This window comes from Chrysoperla carnea, chromosome 4 (assembly GCF_905475395.1).
Source record: "Chrysoperla carnea chromosome 4, inChrCarn1.1, whole genome shotgun sequence".
NCBI classification, from domain to species: Eukaryota; Metazoa; Arthropoda; class Insecta; order Neuroptera; family Chrysopidae; genus Chrysoperla; species Chrysoperla carnea.
In genome coordinates, this window is record NC_058340.1 from 11,541,840 (window position 1) to 11,561,679 (window position 19,840).

The 19,840-nt window shown below is 29.0% G+C and overlaps 1 protein-coding gene across 1 annotated transcript in view; it reads right to left on the minus strand.

The window, feature by feature from the left end:
• Positions 1 to 224: 224 nt before the first annotated feature.
• The window catches only part of LOC123297861 (lachesin-like), a 547,758-nt gene continuing 528,142 nt past the window's right edge, over positions 225 to 19,840 (minus strand). The window contains exon 13 of the mRNA XM_044879670.1: positions 225 to 239. Within this exon, the coding sequence (XP_044735605.1) occupies positions 225 to 239 (15 nt within the window). The remainder of the gene's footprint in view (positions 240 to 19,840) is intronic.

Sequence of the window (19,840 nt, forward strand, 5' to 3'; positions counted from 1 at the left end):
TGTGGTAAATTTAAATTATGTTATTCTATAACATAAGGATTTTTGGGTGCCCAGTAGCTGCAATTGTGACAATTGATCGACCCGATTATGATCCGTCGGTGGATCTTCCTTCACTCTCTTCTTAGCCGTGTTTGCATTTTAACAACGTTCTCACAGTGACATGACGGTAGCACCTTAAAATAAAAGTACGTTTTTCAAAGTCTAGTCTAATATTAGCCATTATTTTAAATGGGTTGTACCTAGAAAAAAATAATAAATTAGAAAAAATGAGGTATTAAAGTGTGTATACATTTTTTTGGGACACTCCGTATCTATCCACAATAAACCAGGCACACTGATACGATATTGTGTAAAATAACAGCCAATAAATTTTGTTAATACAAATAAATCTATTCTGAATAATTGGTAAATGATTTATGTGTCAATTTGCAATATCATTGACACATATATACACAATAAATATCTGAGTGTAGTCTAGTACTTAACAAATAAGCCAATCATATTTAGAAACAAAAGAGGGACCGATGCGATGCAGTTATAATAATAATAATAATAATAATAATTATGATTATTATGATTATTATTATTATTGTTCGAGGATTTCTGTATTTGCAGCCAGTAACTGATAAGCATTCATAAAATATTTACATTTCCTATATGAAGTATAGCATACAATACGTGTAAATAAGGTACTGAATAATTAATCTAAATTGGTAACAGTACTTTACTAACCAGTAAAGATTAGATTATTTGAGGATCTGAATGTTACATTCAAATAGACACTTGGTTATCCAAAGAGCAGATTTAAAAGTAAACAATAATAAAGAAATAAAGAGCATAGAATGTTTGTCGTGTTCGAACAAAATATTGGTTAAAATCGCCACTACATTTCAATTCGATTCCAAGACTTTGTAATAGGGGGTAATTCTGATCTCGAATTGGCTATAGCACCAAATAAAAATGTAAAACTAGACTTGACAAAATTTGAAAATGAAACAGAAATTGATTAAAAACCGAAAATGTTATAAGCAATGAAAGATTGCATTCAAATGTTGCCTACCCCCTTTTAGCAAAACTAAGTTTCATATGTAATCTCTATGGCGATACCCACGTATGAATTCACTAGTTAGTATCTTTCTTTTTATTTAATTAGAAATTTTAAACGTTCATATCTTGCATACTACTTAGTAAAGTTTATTTTTAAAAACCAACTTCACTTTTCTATTCGTGAAGTGAGAATTCTTCATCTGAAGTGATAAAAAATATTTTTGTCCAATCCCCTATTAGTAAAAATACTATCTTAGTACACTAATTTGTGTTCAAAAAAAAAGCGAACTTACAATCTTTCTAATAGATCGTTTATAGAAGTCTTTCAAGTAGTAGGTCGTTTCAAAAGTTTTGTACGTTTTTATGAGTCTACTTTAAAGTGTAATATCCTAGTGAATACTCATTCAATTTATTCGAAAAAAGCGCCATTTTAATCTATGTACTTTTTCCAACGTAAGGTCGATTAATTTCGTAATAAAATTGGGTGCTCGGGATTCGATGAAGAGAAATTGCGGGTGCATTTCGTACCTACATTTAATCATAATAGGCCTCTGGTGTCATGATTTGGCCTCGTTGCAAAAAGTTATGATATACTCACTTTTCCAGATGACCTTTAAAATATTTTTAAACCATCAAAGAGGCAAAAAATTAAAATTTGGGACAAATTGAATAGCATCAGAATAGATCAGTATATACCACGTTACAGTTTGATCTGCAGTTTTCCTATTTGAAGAATTTAATCTGTTCTTCCTTTGTGACGCTTTTGAACTTGAGAACAGTTTTAAAATCGCCATTTCAACTAACACCAACTGTATAATGCTAAAAATTTCCATTGTATAATGTTTACAATCAGTGAGATGTTCATTGATAATAAAAATTACTTTGTGGTTTTTAAAACTCCTATAGCTTATGAAAATTTTGTATGTACAGTAAAATGTCCTGTATTTTTATTCGAGAAATTTACATTGCAGATTTTACTATTTTGATTATAAATGGTGAGAACAATAATTTATTGATCTCATGCCGTGCGACTTAAGCTACATATAATGCCTACATACATACTTGTTTTGTTATTTTACCATAGTTATATGACATAATGTATATTTATCAAATATAGTCCAATCCAACATCAGATTGGACCTAGTTCTTCGGGTTGCTTTAGTAGCCAATTTAGATTCTAAACGTTAGCTCTCGGAGGAAATGCGACTAAAAGTTCTTTTAAGATTACTCGACAAGATATTTATCTATATATAGTTTACGCTGTTAGTATCATAACAAAATCGTCAAATATAATCGAGAGACTTTGACGGTAAAAACATATTGTATACATGATTAAAGTAATCAACACAAATGAAAAAAGAAAAGAATTGCTTACTCACTGAAGTGGTTGAACTGAAAGAAGAACTAAATTTTCAAACATAGATGATGAGCTATCTTAGGAATCTAGTTGCCCAAGAAGACCCGTTATATGTATATAGAAACAAGAGAAAACAAAAAAATGACTGAGTTAATTGTTGAAATACCATATATAGATAGTGTTGATGATGCAGTCGTTTGTTTTTTGACGTCACGTAAATAAAAAAAGATATCCACTTTTAAAGAGCCACACATACACATAACTGATATTCCCATATTAATACATACTATAAAATTTGCACCTAATTTGAGCCCTTGTGGGTAAACAGTGATGTTTACAAAAAAATTTTTTAAACAAAAGTTGTTTATTTTTTTATAAGGAACACTTTTTACAGTTAAACTTTTGTGTTATCTCTAACGGTTTACAAGACCCAATTGACATATATTGCTCATTTACGAACTCGACCTCACTTTTTACGTCCTGCGTACGCTTTAAAAATTTCATCTTGATATCTATTTTCGTTTTTGAGTTATCGTGTTGACAGACAGACGAGCAGACGGACAGACGGATAGACGGACAGACAACGGGAAATGGCCTAATTAGGTGATTCTATGAACACCTATACCAAAATTTTTTTCGTAGCATCAATATTTTTAAGCGTTACAAACTTGGGACTAAACTTAATATACTATGTATATTTCATATATACACATGGTATAAAAAATCTGTGTAAAATTATATTTGATTGTGTTTTTTTATTAATAAGTACAAAAGTTCATTTATATTTATACCATGTATATATGAAATATACATAGTATGTTAAGTTTAGTCCCAAGTTTGTAATGCTTAAAAATACTGATGCTACGAAAAAAATTTTGGTATAGGTAAATCGATCGGAAATCGATCCGAAATATCGTTTTTTTCGAAAATTACTCGGCTAATCGCCAAATAAACTCGATTTTTGAATTTCTTGGGTCAAAATTACCTTATAAACTGAGTTTCATCAAATTCCGAAACAAATAATTTTTTACGATTTTTTCGAATTTTTCTAAGGGGTACCCCTTGAAAAAATTGCAAAAAATCGATACAAATTTATCGTCTCCAATTTCGATAAAACTCTGTATATAAGGTAATTTTGACCCAAAAAATACAAAAATCGGTTTCATTTAACGATTGGGCGAATAATTCTCGAGATAATACCGGAAAACGATCCGAAATATCGTTTTTTTTCGAAAATTACACGGCCAATAGGCAAATAAACGTGATTTTTGAATTTCTTGGGTCAAAATTACCTTATAAACTGAGTTTCATCAAATTCCGAAACAAATAATTTATTACGATTTTTTCGAATTTTTCTAAGGGGTACCCCTTGAAAAAATTGCAAAAAATCGATACAAATTTATCGTCTCCAATTTCGATAAAACTCTGTATATAAGGTAATTTTGACCCAAAAAATACAAAAATCGGTTTCATTTAACGATTGGGCGAATAATTCTCGAGATAATACCGGAAATCGATCCGAAATATCGTTTTTTTCGAAAATTACACTTCCAATCGGCAAATAAACTCGATTTTTGAATTTCTTGGGTCAAAATTACCTTATAAACTGAGTTTCATCAAATTCCGAAACAAATAATTTTTTACGATTTTTTCGAATTTTTCTAAGGGGTACCCCTTGAAAAAATTGCAAAAAATCGATACAAATTTATCGTCTCCAATTTCGATAAAACTCTGTATATAAGGTAATTTTGACCCAAAAAATACAAAAATCGGTTTCATTTAACGATTGGGCGAATAATTCTCGAGATAATACCGGAAATCGATCCGAAATATCGTTTTTTTCGAAAATTACACTTCCAATCGGCAAATAAACTCGATTTTTGAATTTCTTGGGTCAAAATTACCTTATAAACTGAGTTTCATCAAATTCCGAAACAAATAATTTTTTACGATTTTTTCGAATTTTTCTAAGGGGTACCCCTTGAAAAAATTGCAAAAAATCGATACAAATTTATCGTCTCCAATTTCGATAAAACTCTGTATATAAGGTAATTTTGACCCAAAAAATACAAAAATCGGTTTCATTTAACGATTGGGCGAATAATTCTCGAGATAATACCGGAAAACGATCCGAAATATCGTTTTTTTCGAAAATTACACGGCCAATAGGCAAATAAACGTGATTTTTGAATTTCTTGGGTCAAAATTACCTTATAAACTGAGTTTCATCAAATTCCGAAACAAAAAATGGTTTGATTTATGTCTGTACGGCATTTATTTAATTCGCTTAGATTACTTATACTGAGGTGAGACACCAAAGAGTGTGACATTCATATACTCACCTGTACTTTTATTTAAAGGAGCACCTTTTCAAACATGATTTTTGATGGGCCATTTCACCCGAACAATTCTTTCTTGGGCTTGTAGTCTATAACCTTTATAAACATATTTAAAAAAAATTTCTAATATGATTTTCGATAAAAAACAAGTAGTAAAATAAATTTGATGCAGTTAAATTGCTGAAAGGTAAAGGTAGAAAGTAGAACATAGAAAGAACGTTTCATTTATCTCTATATAGAAACTATTGTAAGACAAAACGTATGTATTATGAAAGCAACCATTTGTGTGTCGCAAACTAATAATGCATATTATTTTCTAATTATTTAAGAATACCTCACATATATACAGAGTGTTGTTTTTATAAGGATAATGGTAATGTCAACCAAACAAACAGATTACACTCGAAATATTTTCTCATGAATTGATAGTACTTGTACTCATACATTCCAAAGTACTTGTACGAACTCAAAACCGCTAAGCAAGTGCTTTGGGTTTGGGTCACAATCTTATATTAAAAGTTTGTCAACTTTATTTAAAAGTTTGTCCTATAATCGTCTTCAAAATGATACACTAGCTAATTACCTTCAATAATGCGATTTATTAGATATTTATAAATGTTATTTTCGATACAGTGTATCCACTGAAGTTGGCTCTATATAGAAATCGTTTTTGTTATAAGGTTTACGAAAAAAGTTATTCTTTATAAATAAAAATACGAAAATAGTAATACGCTAATAAAAAGTTAACCAAACCTATCGATCAGGGTATCAAAATGAAGGAAATTAAAAGTGGATCACAAAAATATATATGTTATATGTTTAAACTTACATATATTTTTATAATCCCCTTTCAATTTCATTTATTTTGATATCCTACTCGATAGAATTGCTTAATTTTTTCATTAACACGTTACTACTTCGTCCCAAAATCCACCAGTTTAAGAATAACACTTGAGTTTTTAAGACGAATGTTAACGATACCTTAACTGTCGAAATTCCCAGAGCTGTTTGGAAGATACGAGGTAATAAAAAAATTTACAAACAATTATACATACATACATACATTCATACAAGATACGCCCGAAAAACTTAACCACTGCTTGACAGTCGGGTAAAAAGTGATACACTTTTCTATGCAGAATTTTGGATAATTATTTTAGTTGGAAGACAAAAGTCTGAAAAGTCGTGATGGGCTCGCTAGAAAATGTACACATTAACGGTGCTTTAAGAGGTATTTTTGTCAACATGATTAAATAAATAATTTTCCAAAATAGTAGATTAAAAAAATTTGACCGGAATGTAAAACCCATATGAGTTTTTCATGGTTCATTATTGTCGGTTTATTTTCATTTAATTTACAATTTAATAATATATATTGAATATTTAATTGAAAATATTATGTCACAAATACAATTATTGTATTGTACATACATAGTGAGTGAGTGCATTGCATAGCATAGTCTACCCTCTACGGTTGAAGTAAATGTATATTTACAGTTGAATGAATTTGCATATTATTTGTATACAATATAAACTTAGAGACTACAGTTGGTTGGATGGTATACAAGCTACAAAATGTTGTTTTACCTACATAAATATACAAACCACCTTATACGTGAGATATTTTGGTAGAATATTATTATATACACTATAAGGTAATATGGTAGCATCCTTGAATATTGATCCTTATGAAAATGCTTAAAGGATTTTTTTTGACAATACCATTCAAAATTAAATTTCTATGAATTCGTCGAAGTGTTTTCGAAATAAAGTTGTTCTGCAGAAATTCGACATATTTATTAACCTCTAGATTATTGACCAATATTTTCTGACACATCCTGTATATTCCACTTGACTACCATAGACTTTTATTGGAGTTCTGTTGTTACTAATATACAATTTGTATCAATAAATACAATTTACTATAAATAAATGAAATTTTTGATTGATATCTAATCGGTTACCAATAAGCTTTGAAATATCAGTTCACGATTTTGGATTTGAAATTAACGAGTTCGGTCTATATTTGACTTATTTTACTGAGGACAACCTTGAAAAAAACAAAGTAGGACAAAAAGTAAGAATAAAATTTTTAGATATCTGGAGTAATTTTCAAAATATCAATATTTGAAAATTTTGTTTAATTATTTAACTTTCGATATTTCGAAAACCCAGGCAAATATCGAAAAGTTTTATTCTTATTTTTCGCCAATATTCATGAAGTTATAAGAAGATTCATAATCAAAGTTGAAAATAAGGTACAAATAATTTTAACCTTACTAATTTTAGTCTAAACTTGCCTTGGCGCTCGTACTACCTTAATTAGAAAATGAAAGGACCATATCGTTAGCCTCTTCATTATTTTAGATATTTGGCATGCAAAATCATACTTTTGTGAATCCTTTTCCGAGTTAATAGCTAGAAAGTTAAGTATGCTTAACTTTCTCCGAGTTAAGCATACGAAATGATCAACATTGGATGGAACTACTATATATATGATTTATCATTTTCTCAATTGAAGAAGAAAATACACAATGATACAAATAACAATGAACATATGTGCAAGTTATTCTATACGTTTATTATATTATTGAATATAATAAGTTTCCATATTTGTTGCAAGTAAACTATATTGTTTATCTCTATCAGACCATTATATAAAATTATTTTATTAACAATTATTCATTGATAAACTATTATTTTAAAAGCAATCGAGTTGGAATTCTACTCTATCAATATTGGAAATAACAATTAAGTCAAGCCTTGAAGGAGATTCTTATGGATTGGGCCAAGTCTGCAAAACAAGACTTGTCCAATCTTGATTTATCTCCGAGTGATAAAATCATGCCAAGATTTTCACTCATACTTGAAAGTTTAATCCAAGTCTGGTTATCTTGTTTTTGCTCAAGACTGGTTAGTCTACCAGACTAATATATGAGGATATGGTTTCGTGAATAACACTCTTATGAAACTTCGTGAGTGGCTTCATTTCAGTGTAACCTACAACGTTTACATTTACGAAAACTTTGGAAATTTGGGCGTTTTCATTGTGGAAAACGGAAAACATGTAAATTAAACAACCTTTTTTTATTTAATTTTTATTTGGCATGTAATACTAATCAAGTTATTCAATTCTTATAATGTAGGTTAGTAACAAAAAAAAAAAAGAAAAAAAAAAGAAGCTAAATTAGACGTCTCTACACTGCAGGGTGTCTAGCTAAGTCGGCTATATATGGAAACCTATTTTATTATACGGTTTACGAAATTCTGCTTTCAAAAATATTTACATCTACCTATTAACGTTTGAAATCGAAAACACAGAATATGCAAACTCAACCTACATGCTCCAACGGTACCTGGGCAGTCTTTGAGCAAGTGCGCGACCGATTCTATTCTCGGACACAATTTACAAAGCCTTTCCCCATTTACTTTTTTATTTTCCGAGGCTATGCAAATTTAACATCCAGCTAATTTTTACAGAAATGTTTAATAAATATTAGTAAAATTGAATGCTCATACTGGCCTAAAAATTTCATGAGTCGTCTTTTCAGACCTATGCCTATGCCTTAAACATGTCTGTTTAACGACTATATGTTTTATTAACGGCTATATAGTACATAGTTAGAGTAATATTTGTTGTTTAATTTGATTTTTAAACAAGATATTTTTACTATTAAACTTATTTAGAAACATAATTGTTTAGAATTTTACAATTTATAAATAAATAATTATAATTAATACTAAAGTTTCACTACTTGTTTATCATGGGAGATCTAGGTATTAACTCATCTATTTAGTAAAGTTTAATTTACTCATTTAAAATGTTTTAAAGTAACTTTAATTTATATTACCGGTGTACGAACTACAAATGATGTTCATATATGTTTATATTATATTAATTTTTTTTAACTTACTGTTGGAAAGTTTATGTTATTGTCTCGAAAAATGGAACGTTTTGTGTGACCATATTTGTCAAAATTCCTTAATGGAACTCACAATCCAAAAGTCAGTTCGAAATTATGCCTGACAGAATGAACCTATGTAGGCTTCGGCTGCAATAAATAAAGGGCTTTCAAATTAAATCTAAGACTAAATATTAAAAATCGTATACAACCTCATTTTGATTCTGCCTTCCTTTGAAGAAAATAAGTTAAAATATGAAGTAATAGTTTCAGTAAAAGAAGGGTTTTCTTGAAACAAAAGGTATATATTACACCGACGAAAAATCGTTCGAAAAACGAATAATTCCCGACTTAACCTTAGAGACTAGGTACTGAGACTAGTAGAATGATTGATCGAAATTAACTTTCATTAGAATTTCCAAAGACGCTACCAAATCATTCTCATGTGCTTCAGGGAAAATGGTTTGAAAACTCTATTTAACACAGCAGATTAATAGAATAAAAACATAAAATAAAATAGAAAAATAAAAATAAAAAAATGTAAAAAAAAATTAATAGTTATTAATACATTAGATTTTTTTCAATTCTGATAAGAAATAATTAGAAATGAATTTCTAAGTTTGAATCTTATTCAACTTCGAACTCACTTGCAGATTGAGTTGATTGTAGGTACTTGTATCCTAATGGGACCAGGATAAAATCCACTTTGTATAAAAATTTATACTATTTTAAACTTTTTAGGAACAATATTAATTTTTTCCAACTGAGAAATTGCTGTTCAGGCAATGCAATCGCTAATTACTGTGACTCCAAAGAATTTTAGTTTTTGTTGAATTTTCCATTTAATACATTAAAAGTGGTTTAATATTCTTAACATTATACCTTTATTTTATTAAGGTATCTGTCTCCTTTCCATATTAGTAGGGCACGACATCGCGACAGAATTGGTCTCCGAGGTATCTGGTGCCCAAAGTAAACGGTATGCCCCGTCGTCTCTTAAAGTTTTTCGGAAAATCTGTTATATAATCAGTCCAAACTCCTAACTCCTGTTTCTTTGTATAATAGGCTGTTTCTTTGTATAATAGGGGATCGGACTAAATTTTTTTTATCACTTCAGATGAAGAATTCTCACTTCACGAATAGAAAATGAAGTTGGTTTTTAAAATCTTTTCTAGTATGCAAGATGCGAACGATTAAAATTTCTAATTAAACAAATATTAAGATACTTTTTTACTTATTTAAGACCTGCTACTGACTTCATACGTGATTATCGCCATAGAGATTACATATAAAACTTTGTTTTGCTATAAAAGGAGATGGACGACCTTTGAATGCAATCTGTGATATTTTGTAACTTCCTCGTTTGTTAATCAATTTTAATTTCACTTTCAAATTTTGTCATGGTATCAAGTCTGGTCTAATATTATTATGGGTAATTAATTCGACATTAGGAGTATCCCTAAATGATTAATGATGCGATATCTATCTGTAACTTCCTTTAATGGTTCCATTTCGGACTTTCGGTATCATGGATATTATTAATAGGTAGATAGATATCTATAATATCAAATTGGTTGAGATACATATGTTATTTTGTTTATTTCCAAAATAACAATAATCATTAACTTCTAGTTATTTTAATGTTTAATGTTGTTGTATGCGTATAATTACATGGTAGTAATAATGTAATACATCCATCCCATATGATATGAAATTCATTAATTTATTTTTAACCTTTCTGAACTCGCGTATCGCACTATGTTAGTAAAAGTCGCAGATTTTGTCAAAACTTTTTTGGTGACAAGCAACTAAGACTAGCACTATTTATAGTCTAGCAACTATAGAAAAATTTACCATCCTTCTTTCCCAACAAGTGAAATTTACAAAATTTAAAAACCGTTCGACGAATGTTTCGGGTACGGAACTCCAAGCTCGCACATAAAACACAACTAAGAACACTCTCCATTAAATTACCTATTTCCTTATAGCTCTCCAAAAAAGGGAACCGATTTTGAAGGTCATATTGGTTCTAACCTATAACAACCCTTTTTTTGATTCATGGGTTAAAAAATAAATTAATAAAAAATCTGGTTTACACGGTGGAAAACCTCTATACGCAAAATGGTAAAAATTATTTGTATCTAATAACATTTAATTCATTTTTGTGCTCACTACATGTGCTTCAATAATCTACTGCTCACTTCAGGAGTCTATACTGTAATTAACTAATATTATAGTAATCAATTATTAGGTACATACTTTGTGTAAAAGGTCTACCAATAATAACTAAAGAAAAAACAACAATTTTATTTCTATGTTCACATAGGCAAAATTAAATTAGTAAACCACAATTAGTTTAGTTAACAAATATTTAATAATTGTATTTACTTTTGAATGTACTGACTAATTAGTCATGATAATCGTAAATTCACGAAATATTTACTGTGGGCAGTACATTTAAATTTATAACAATGTCAAATCGATCTATGGTACATGTTTTACAAAGTAATATAATTAATATATAATTTAAAAAAATAACTGAAACAAAAGTTGTAGAGTTTGGTGGACAGCCTGTTCTAACATTATATTGGACCTACTTCTTCAGATTTCTTTAAATGAGAAAGTTGATACTCATAGAAAAAAACCAACAATATGGGGATAATCCTGATGTCAAATTGGTCTTATTACCAATAAAAATGTAAAACTAGACTTGATAACAGTGAAATTTGAAAGTGAAATTAAAATTGATTTATTAAAAAGCGAAGAAGTTCTAAGCAATCAGAGTTTGTATTCAAATGTTGTCCACTTTCTTTTAGAAAAACAAAGTTTTATATGCAATTTCTAAGGCGATACTCAAGTATGACGTCACTAGCGGGTATCTTCCTCTTTGTTTAATTAGGAATTTTAGTCCTTAATACCTTGCATACTAGTAAAGATTTTAATAACCAACTGCATTTTTCATTGATAAAAAAATGTAGTCCGATCCCTTATTTTTGTTTAAAACATTTTTTTTTTCGAAAAACGTTAGCTTTCGGAGGAAATATGACTTAAAAATATGTCATTATTGCATTTAGTTGAAATAAAACACACTATCTACAAGGAAAAAGGCTTTCGTCAAAGGCAATAGAGGACATTCGTCTGTGTCCACGACTTTGACCTACAAAAATCGATAAACTTTAATCGTATTTTCTTTCGATTATATGCAAAAATGATATATTTTTAAGTCGCATTTCATCCGAAAAAATGTTTTAAACAAAAATCGTAAACTTTTTAACAAGGATCAACTTTCAAATTTAAAGTGTTATTCTATCTCTTACCGTAAGTGTATAAAAACTATTGATGGGTATTGATGTTGCTATGAACAACATGTTGTCTAGCGATGCTGTGGTTTCTTATTAAAAACAAGTGAGTATCTCTTATTTAGAAAACCCAATATAGTACAGTTAAAAATGTTACAAAAATCGGCTAATAAAGGAAAGTGACAGAAACCGCTCGCATTTTGTTAAAACCACATTGAATGTGTTTCTTAGGTATCAAATATCATTAGCAACGCCCGAGTTAATGGTGCAAATGTTTCTATTTGTTAATAAACAATAAATTGTTAATTCAATGAAACGATCAATGTTACAGTTGACTTTCAAAATTTATAAATTGGTAACTTGTAAGGACGTAAGTGTTTGTGAAGTAATCGAAAACTATTATACATGTATAACGTATACGTAATTCAAGTTGCCTATTTATCAATTTTGTCAGCTCGTTCCATTGAGTAAACAATTTATTGTTTATTAACAAATAGAAATATTTGCATCACTAACTCATGCCTTACTAACGCTATTTGACACCTAAGAAACACATTCCATGAGGTTTTAGCAAAATGCGAAAGGTTTCTTTCATTTTCCATTATTTGTAACATCTTTTACTGGATTAATACATTAACATAATACTAAACAATTTGTAAATAATTTTTGTTAAATGTGTAACAACAATGTGTTCGTTATACGCATTTATTGCCTGAAGCATCAAGTTAACTATCTGTTTAATATAACTTTCTTTGAATACTATATACGCCATAATAATAATACAGGTACAATATACCTACTCTCATTCTTAAGAAAAGGATTTCTTCTCATTAATGTTTTACCTAGAATAGTTTGTTGGTATTTAATCACGAAACATGTAAATCTTGAATTTAAACATTATTTTGAAATGTTGATTTAATTTATTGTAATCACGATTGTGTATTTACTGCGTAAAACATGTTTTATACAAATCGTAAAACTACACTAGTAGTGGTAAGAGTTTATTTTCAACGAAATTAAATCAGAATTTTATTGCTTCAATACACCTGAGAGGGATTATGTTTTACTTATTTGGTAAAGTAATTGCGTTATTACTTATTTATTTTTATACAAGTACCGAAAAAATGTAATGTAATTATATTTTAGCAAAAATCTCGTCATTATCTGAATTGTTCTTTGAACTTGCAGGTGATGAGCTTTAATGATTAGACTGGAATATCTTAAATAATTGTTAGTTGTGTAACAATGTAAAAGATTTTTTAATGCGAAACCTTAAACTTTTTGAAAATAAAAACAGACCATATTAAGTGCTGATAAAGTGCTGTATTCTGTATATGAAAGCATTTTTAAAATAGATTAAGTATTGGACTCTGAACTGAAAATGACACATAACCATAAAACACCATAAGAACGTCCATAGAAACTCTTCTTACTTCATATATTTTATATGGCTCATGAGATGGCTTACAATCGGTATACAGAATGTTCGATTTACATCTAGGCATATAAATATCACGAGTATGATAGAATACATGCGTTAAGTAATACATTTAAGTGAGAGGTATTATATGTATGTGTTGAAGCTTCGTTATGCGTTGAGATAGTTGTAAGACCCTTGGAGAGTGGGAGTTTCTTAGTTGAATAGATGAACTATAACAGATAAGCCACCATACAAGTCACTTTTGCAATTTCATATAACACCTATAAACGCAAGTATTCTGTCATACTCGTGATATTTATATGCCTAGATGTAAATCGAACATTCTGTATATGCCTACTATAAATTTAAAAAATGTATTTTAATGTTATCAAAGAGGATTCACAACGCTTATCTCTGGACAAATAATAAAGCCTTTTACTGTAGCTTTGTGGGGTAAATGAATGTTGGAGGAGATAATATAATTCACATACGCAAGGATGAAAAACACATGTATAATTCATACATAATATTTGAACATTATACCTGTACATTCGCATATAAAAATAATCATGTTATAAGTTAATTTTTAATTTAATATCAAATAAAACACGTTTAGAAACAAGTTGTTGAGAGCTCTGACGTTTATAATCTCGTTTTTTGTTTTTTTTTCTGCTGTACTGCTAAAATAATATTTCTATACGATGTCCAAAAATTGGATGGCGAATATTTCGTAATGCCTTTTAATATAAATATTCAATTAACATGAATGAAACTCAACACATGAACTTACTAACATTGTAAATATAAAAGTACTACCTTGATACCTGCCCGCTTCTTTGGACTTAAAAGTAAAAACCAACGCTTTTTAACCTGCACCTCTTTTGATCTCACTTATCAACGTTACATATCACTTGAAGGGATTGTTTTACACAGCTAAAAGATATGCATAGTTTTCAGTTTTTTAATATCTGTATCTTTTTAATTTATAGCTCATGTGTTATTCTGCATGATGCTTGAGCTCTATTGCTGTACAGTTTCAATAAAAACCATTCGCTAGTTTTCCGTGAAAACGTCACAAACAAACAAACATCCTTACTTTCACATTTATAATATATAGGAATAGGAATAGGGATAGGGATAGAGATAGATGTTGACATCTTTTAAGCAATTGTTACACGAAATTCGTGGTTTAAGTATCTACCTATGGCTTAATAAACACTTGGAAGATGGAATACAGAAAATTAGCAATTACTTAAAAAGCAATCCTTAGAAGTATGTCTTTTTTGAACTAATATTACAATTAATTCATACAGTAAAAACTGAAAGTAGCTATAAAATCAAATAGCTGATTATTTCAATCATTAAAGAGGCAGGAGATATACTATATATTTTTCTATCGCTAGATGGAGTCTTTCTTAGCATTAAAATCCAATAAGAGCAATTGAGCTCAACCTTAAATCGTATGAAATCGATATTTATTCCGATGAATAGATAAAGTTATTAAAATAACTAATATTTTCGTGGTACTTCCAGTATAAGCACAGAGACAATAACGAACATTACACTAATCTTATTAAATTACAACATCATACTAAAATGATATTTTGGACTCATGGGATCTGGTTTAATTCTCAATTTGACTACTCATCATTTCTCTCGCGAATACTATACTGGGTAGTGAATGGATGGTATGTATATAGTAATAATATTTAGTTGCAATTATAATTGAACAATACAATTTATGTTTGTATCAAGTGTGTATTGAAAACGTTTGCACTATGGTCAGATTTCCGCTTGAAGCCCGTATTTTAAGAAAATTTGAATTACCAGTTTTTAGTTTATTTAAGACTGTTCTATAAAAATTATTGATTGGCGCGATATGAGGTTTTAATTGGCGTGAAACTTAATAATTATTTTAAGAATCATTTTCACCACTCATTGGTGAATAAAAATTAAAAAAAAATCGGTTTTCCAGATAAGAATAGTTAAAGTTACAATTGAATTTCAAACACTGCGATTATACCCCTTACTCTATCGATTTGAAAGGATATGTTATAATTATTCATATTTTACCTGATCGGGGTACTTTTATTTTTTGAAAATCCTGTTAATTTTCCCAATTTTCATTGTTCACTTTCAGGTAATTTCTCGTTATGCGGCTGTGTCTGGATGTCAACAATGAAAATTGGGAAAATTAACAGAATTATCATTAGTCTTTAAGTGAGCAAAGTTTCGGCCGTTCTAAAATCACTTTCTTGGTGAAACAGAACTGACATTTTACTAGTTCAACCCTACAACTAGCATTGGGGACGACCAATTCAACCTGGATACATACGCTACTATTTTCTAATCTCTATGGTCCAAATCACCTCCACCCCACCTCTTTGCTTTGAGAATACAGAGTCCCACGGTACTACGGAAAAGCGGTACTAGCTAACAACTTCGAAAGTTCCTGCCGTTCTGAAATGACTCTTAAATATTGCGCTTGGGCATAGATCTAAAAGTGGATGGCATTTTTTAAGAAATTGATCTATGAAAATTGTGGATTAAGTGTTTTGTGTCATGCCTTAATGAGCACTTGGAATATACACGAAATGAGCAATTATATAAAAAGCAATTGAATATCAACTAAGTAGGTAGATAATAAAAAACTAAACTCAATATCAAGGGAATGAGGGAATAAAGTTTACTACCATTTATCATCCGACAATTTTTTCGCAATGTCTGTATATTATAAAACTTGAAACTTTTATTTCTCGTTTTTTATTTTAATTAAATTAATGTTCTTTGGTCAAAGTATGGGGCTAGTCTACATTTTATTCGATGTATATGTCTCGAAATATTCATTGGAATTTTTTTTAGCCTGAGGAAGGTAATGCAAGTAAAAACAAACAATTGAATGAGTTAATTGTTGAAATACCATGTATAGACAGTGTTGACTACGTAATCGTTTTTTTTTTCACCCAAATTCCACACAAATACAATACGTTTATACATACTATATGTTCCTAACCTAATTTGCGTCTTCATGGGTAAACAGTGATGTTTACGAAAAAATGTTTAAAAAAAAGTTGCTAATTTTTTCATAAAGCACAATTTTTACATTTTAAACTTTTTTCTACCCCTAAATGTTTACAAGATAGGTCCTACGGATCCAAGATCCAATTGACCCACGCATGCTATAAAAAATTTAGCTCGATATTTTGAGTTTCGTGGTGACAGACGGACAGACAGATAGACGGGCAGCCGTAATATCAATATTTTTAAGCGTCACAAACTTGGGACAAAACTTAGTATACCTTGATATATTCCATATATGTATACATGCTATTATAATACAGGAACTGAAACATAAGTTTGAAATTAATTGATTAAACTTTAGTTGTATGAAAGATTTGTAATACACAAAGTATACAATATCATAGAAACGATCGTTATACATGTAGTAAGGAAGGTTACTAACTATATGCTCACAGAATATTAAGTGTACCTACCTGAGTTTAACTGATGGCAGTTTACAGTAACGGTCGATTAAGTAAACTTGGACTATACTCTTTGATTTAGGCTAATAAGATACCTTTCATTTGGATGAAATAATTATATAATGTTATACATATGTATTGTGTAAATTATATTTATTGTTCCAAACCAAATAAATATTTTACAAAACTAAATATAAATTACTAATTGTGAACTATTCGCTTCGCTGGGAAACTTCAATTTTAAATACAAAGATTATTGTGTTACAACCTTCACTTCATATGCCGTCACTTGGTTCATAATTTCTTTTCATCTCTAAAACTATCAGCGTTTACTATACATGTATAATACATAAAAATCTTCCTCTTGAATCACTCTATCTTTAAGAAAATTGCATCAAATTCCGCTGCGTAGTTTTAAAGATTTAAGCATACATAGGGACATAAGAACTGCCAGTGGGAAGAGACTTTGTTTTATACTATGTATTGATATAATTTTTATAATTGGATATGAAAATCGAAATCATTCAAGTGACTACGAAAAAGTAGATAGTAATAAAATTATAGTTTGCAAATTTTTTAATAAAATAACTTTTTATTCCAATCAATATTCTGAATTACTGAAGTGTTAGTAGGCTACTTAACAGTATGCAAAATTTCAATATGTTTGTAACATCACAAATTTTAGGGCCTACCATATATTAAAAGTACTAATTTAGGATATGGTGCCTAAAAAAAATCTATGAACCCTAACTTTTTGCAGCGTGGTAAATAAGCTTCTTCAAAATTGTGTCATAGGACATATACATGACAGAGAGGGGGTTTTTCGCAAAGTTTGTATATTATAAAACTTGAAACTTTTATTTCTCGTTTTTATTTTAATTAAATTAATGTTCTTTGGTAAAATTATGGGGCTAGTCTCTATTTTATTCGATGTATATGTCTCGAAATATTCAATGTAATTTTTTATCTCAGAAAATTAAGATTTAAGGTTACTCAAACAAATTCCGATACATCAGCCGGGTTCCGTAGCGAGAGAACAACCTAAAATAAATTCCTTTTTCCATACAGTTTGTGTTAAAAATAAGATAAAAATGAGTAATGTACAGTGTTTATTCAAGTGCCAGGACCCGTCTGGGCAATTGTCCTCGGATTACTGACTGATATTCAAAATTTACCTTCAAACTGTTGTTCTAAGCGTAATATAAAAATATCAGCCACGTATTAGACCGTTGTTTTTATCGGATCAAACCTTCCACTTAGGGATGACTTAAATCTCAAGTGTCCCCAGATATCTGGCTGACGTTTTGGCAAACGTAACGACAAACTGTTTTTAACATTACTTTTAACATGCTCATAAATCAGCCACATATATGATCGTGGCAATTAAATTACAATGAAGATTTAAATGACGGTTAAAAGTAAAATTAATCAACTTACAAAGAATCATATTTATTATATATGACACAAGTGCTGGTTAAGGTTTAGAAGGTCCATAGGAGATTAGCCAGAAATCAAGCCAGAATTACTGGACGATAGTTTGTATCACATCTCATGATAAACTTTTGTTATTTCGCATAATGTGTTTGAAGAATTTGTGTGCATCCTATCCTCAGATTTTTTCAAGTTAGAAGCTTCATTCACAACCAAATGATGGCTTATTATCTTTTGATAAATCATTATTACAACTTTATAAAACCGTTGTGATTCTAGACGCCTCAGGAAACATCCTGTAGGTATATTTTATTGATGCATAAGTTAAAATGTGTAAACAAGTTTACATCTAAATGTATGTATAATAATTATTTTATGTTTATAATTATTATACATTAATTTCTATAAAATAGTAATTCCATAGTTGTTATTTTCATGTTTAATTGATGTTAAACTGTCAGTATCACCTGACGCCATATTATATGTGCATATATGTGTATATATATTACATATAACTACTATGGGTACCTACTATTAATAAATAAATAAATAGATCAATTACGTAAATCGACATGGGAAACACCAATCAAACAATCAACATATGTGCAAAATATATTCGTACAAATGAATGAATAAAATCTGTCTGTGAAAAAAAAACCAATTATTAATATACACTATCTGCATTTTTATGGCAAAAAACAACATGTACCTACACATGTAATAATCAAAATCCCAAAATATTCACAAGAGATTACAAATTGATCACTGTACATTTTATTTATTTCAATTCCATTGCTAGAATGTCAAATACCCTTAATAAAATATACTATATTTTGTATTTATTCTTTATCTTGAAAATCACTGTTATCTACCACAATTTTCCACCTTGAAACTTTTAATTAATTTACCAACGCCTATTAAAATTTTGTTTGTAACATAAATATTTTTAAGGAGATGTGCAAGGATTGGATAAAACTAGGGATTTCAATTAAATTTTATAAATAAATTTTTGATTAACAAAGTTTCCAAAAATCACAAGAAATTCCTAGGTCACCGGGCTTTTTATTATTATTTTATCGTTCAAAGTTGGCTGAAAAAATAATGCATCATGGTTATCCTTTTCAATTGGATATTTCTATATCAAAAAATCTAGATAGTGTGATAAAAAACTATCGAAAATATTTATACAATCTTGTAGTTTATAATAATACTATAAAAATATAAGATTGTCGATGATATAAAAACTAAATTGTAATTTAATTTTTAAAATTCGAAGATCCATCATTTGATGAACAGAGACGACTATAGATATATAGTTACAGTATTGATGATTGAAGAGCGATATCTATATTATCAAATTTATGAACACCTATACCATGGTATAAAAAATACATCTAATTATAATTGTGATTGCTTACTTTTAATATAAAATCATTATTTTAATTATTCATTTTATATTGCTAATATTTATATTCGTTATGTCTATCTTTAAATACACAATATTATTGTCAAACTCATTATTTTAATTATTGTTAATTAGAATTCTTACGTACAATAACTGTT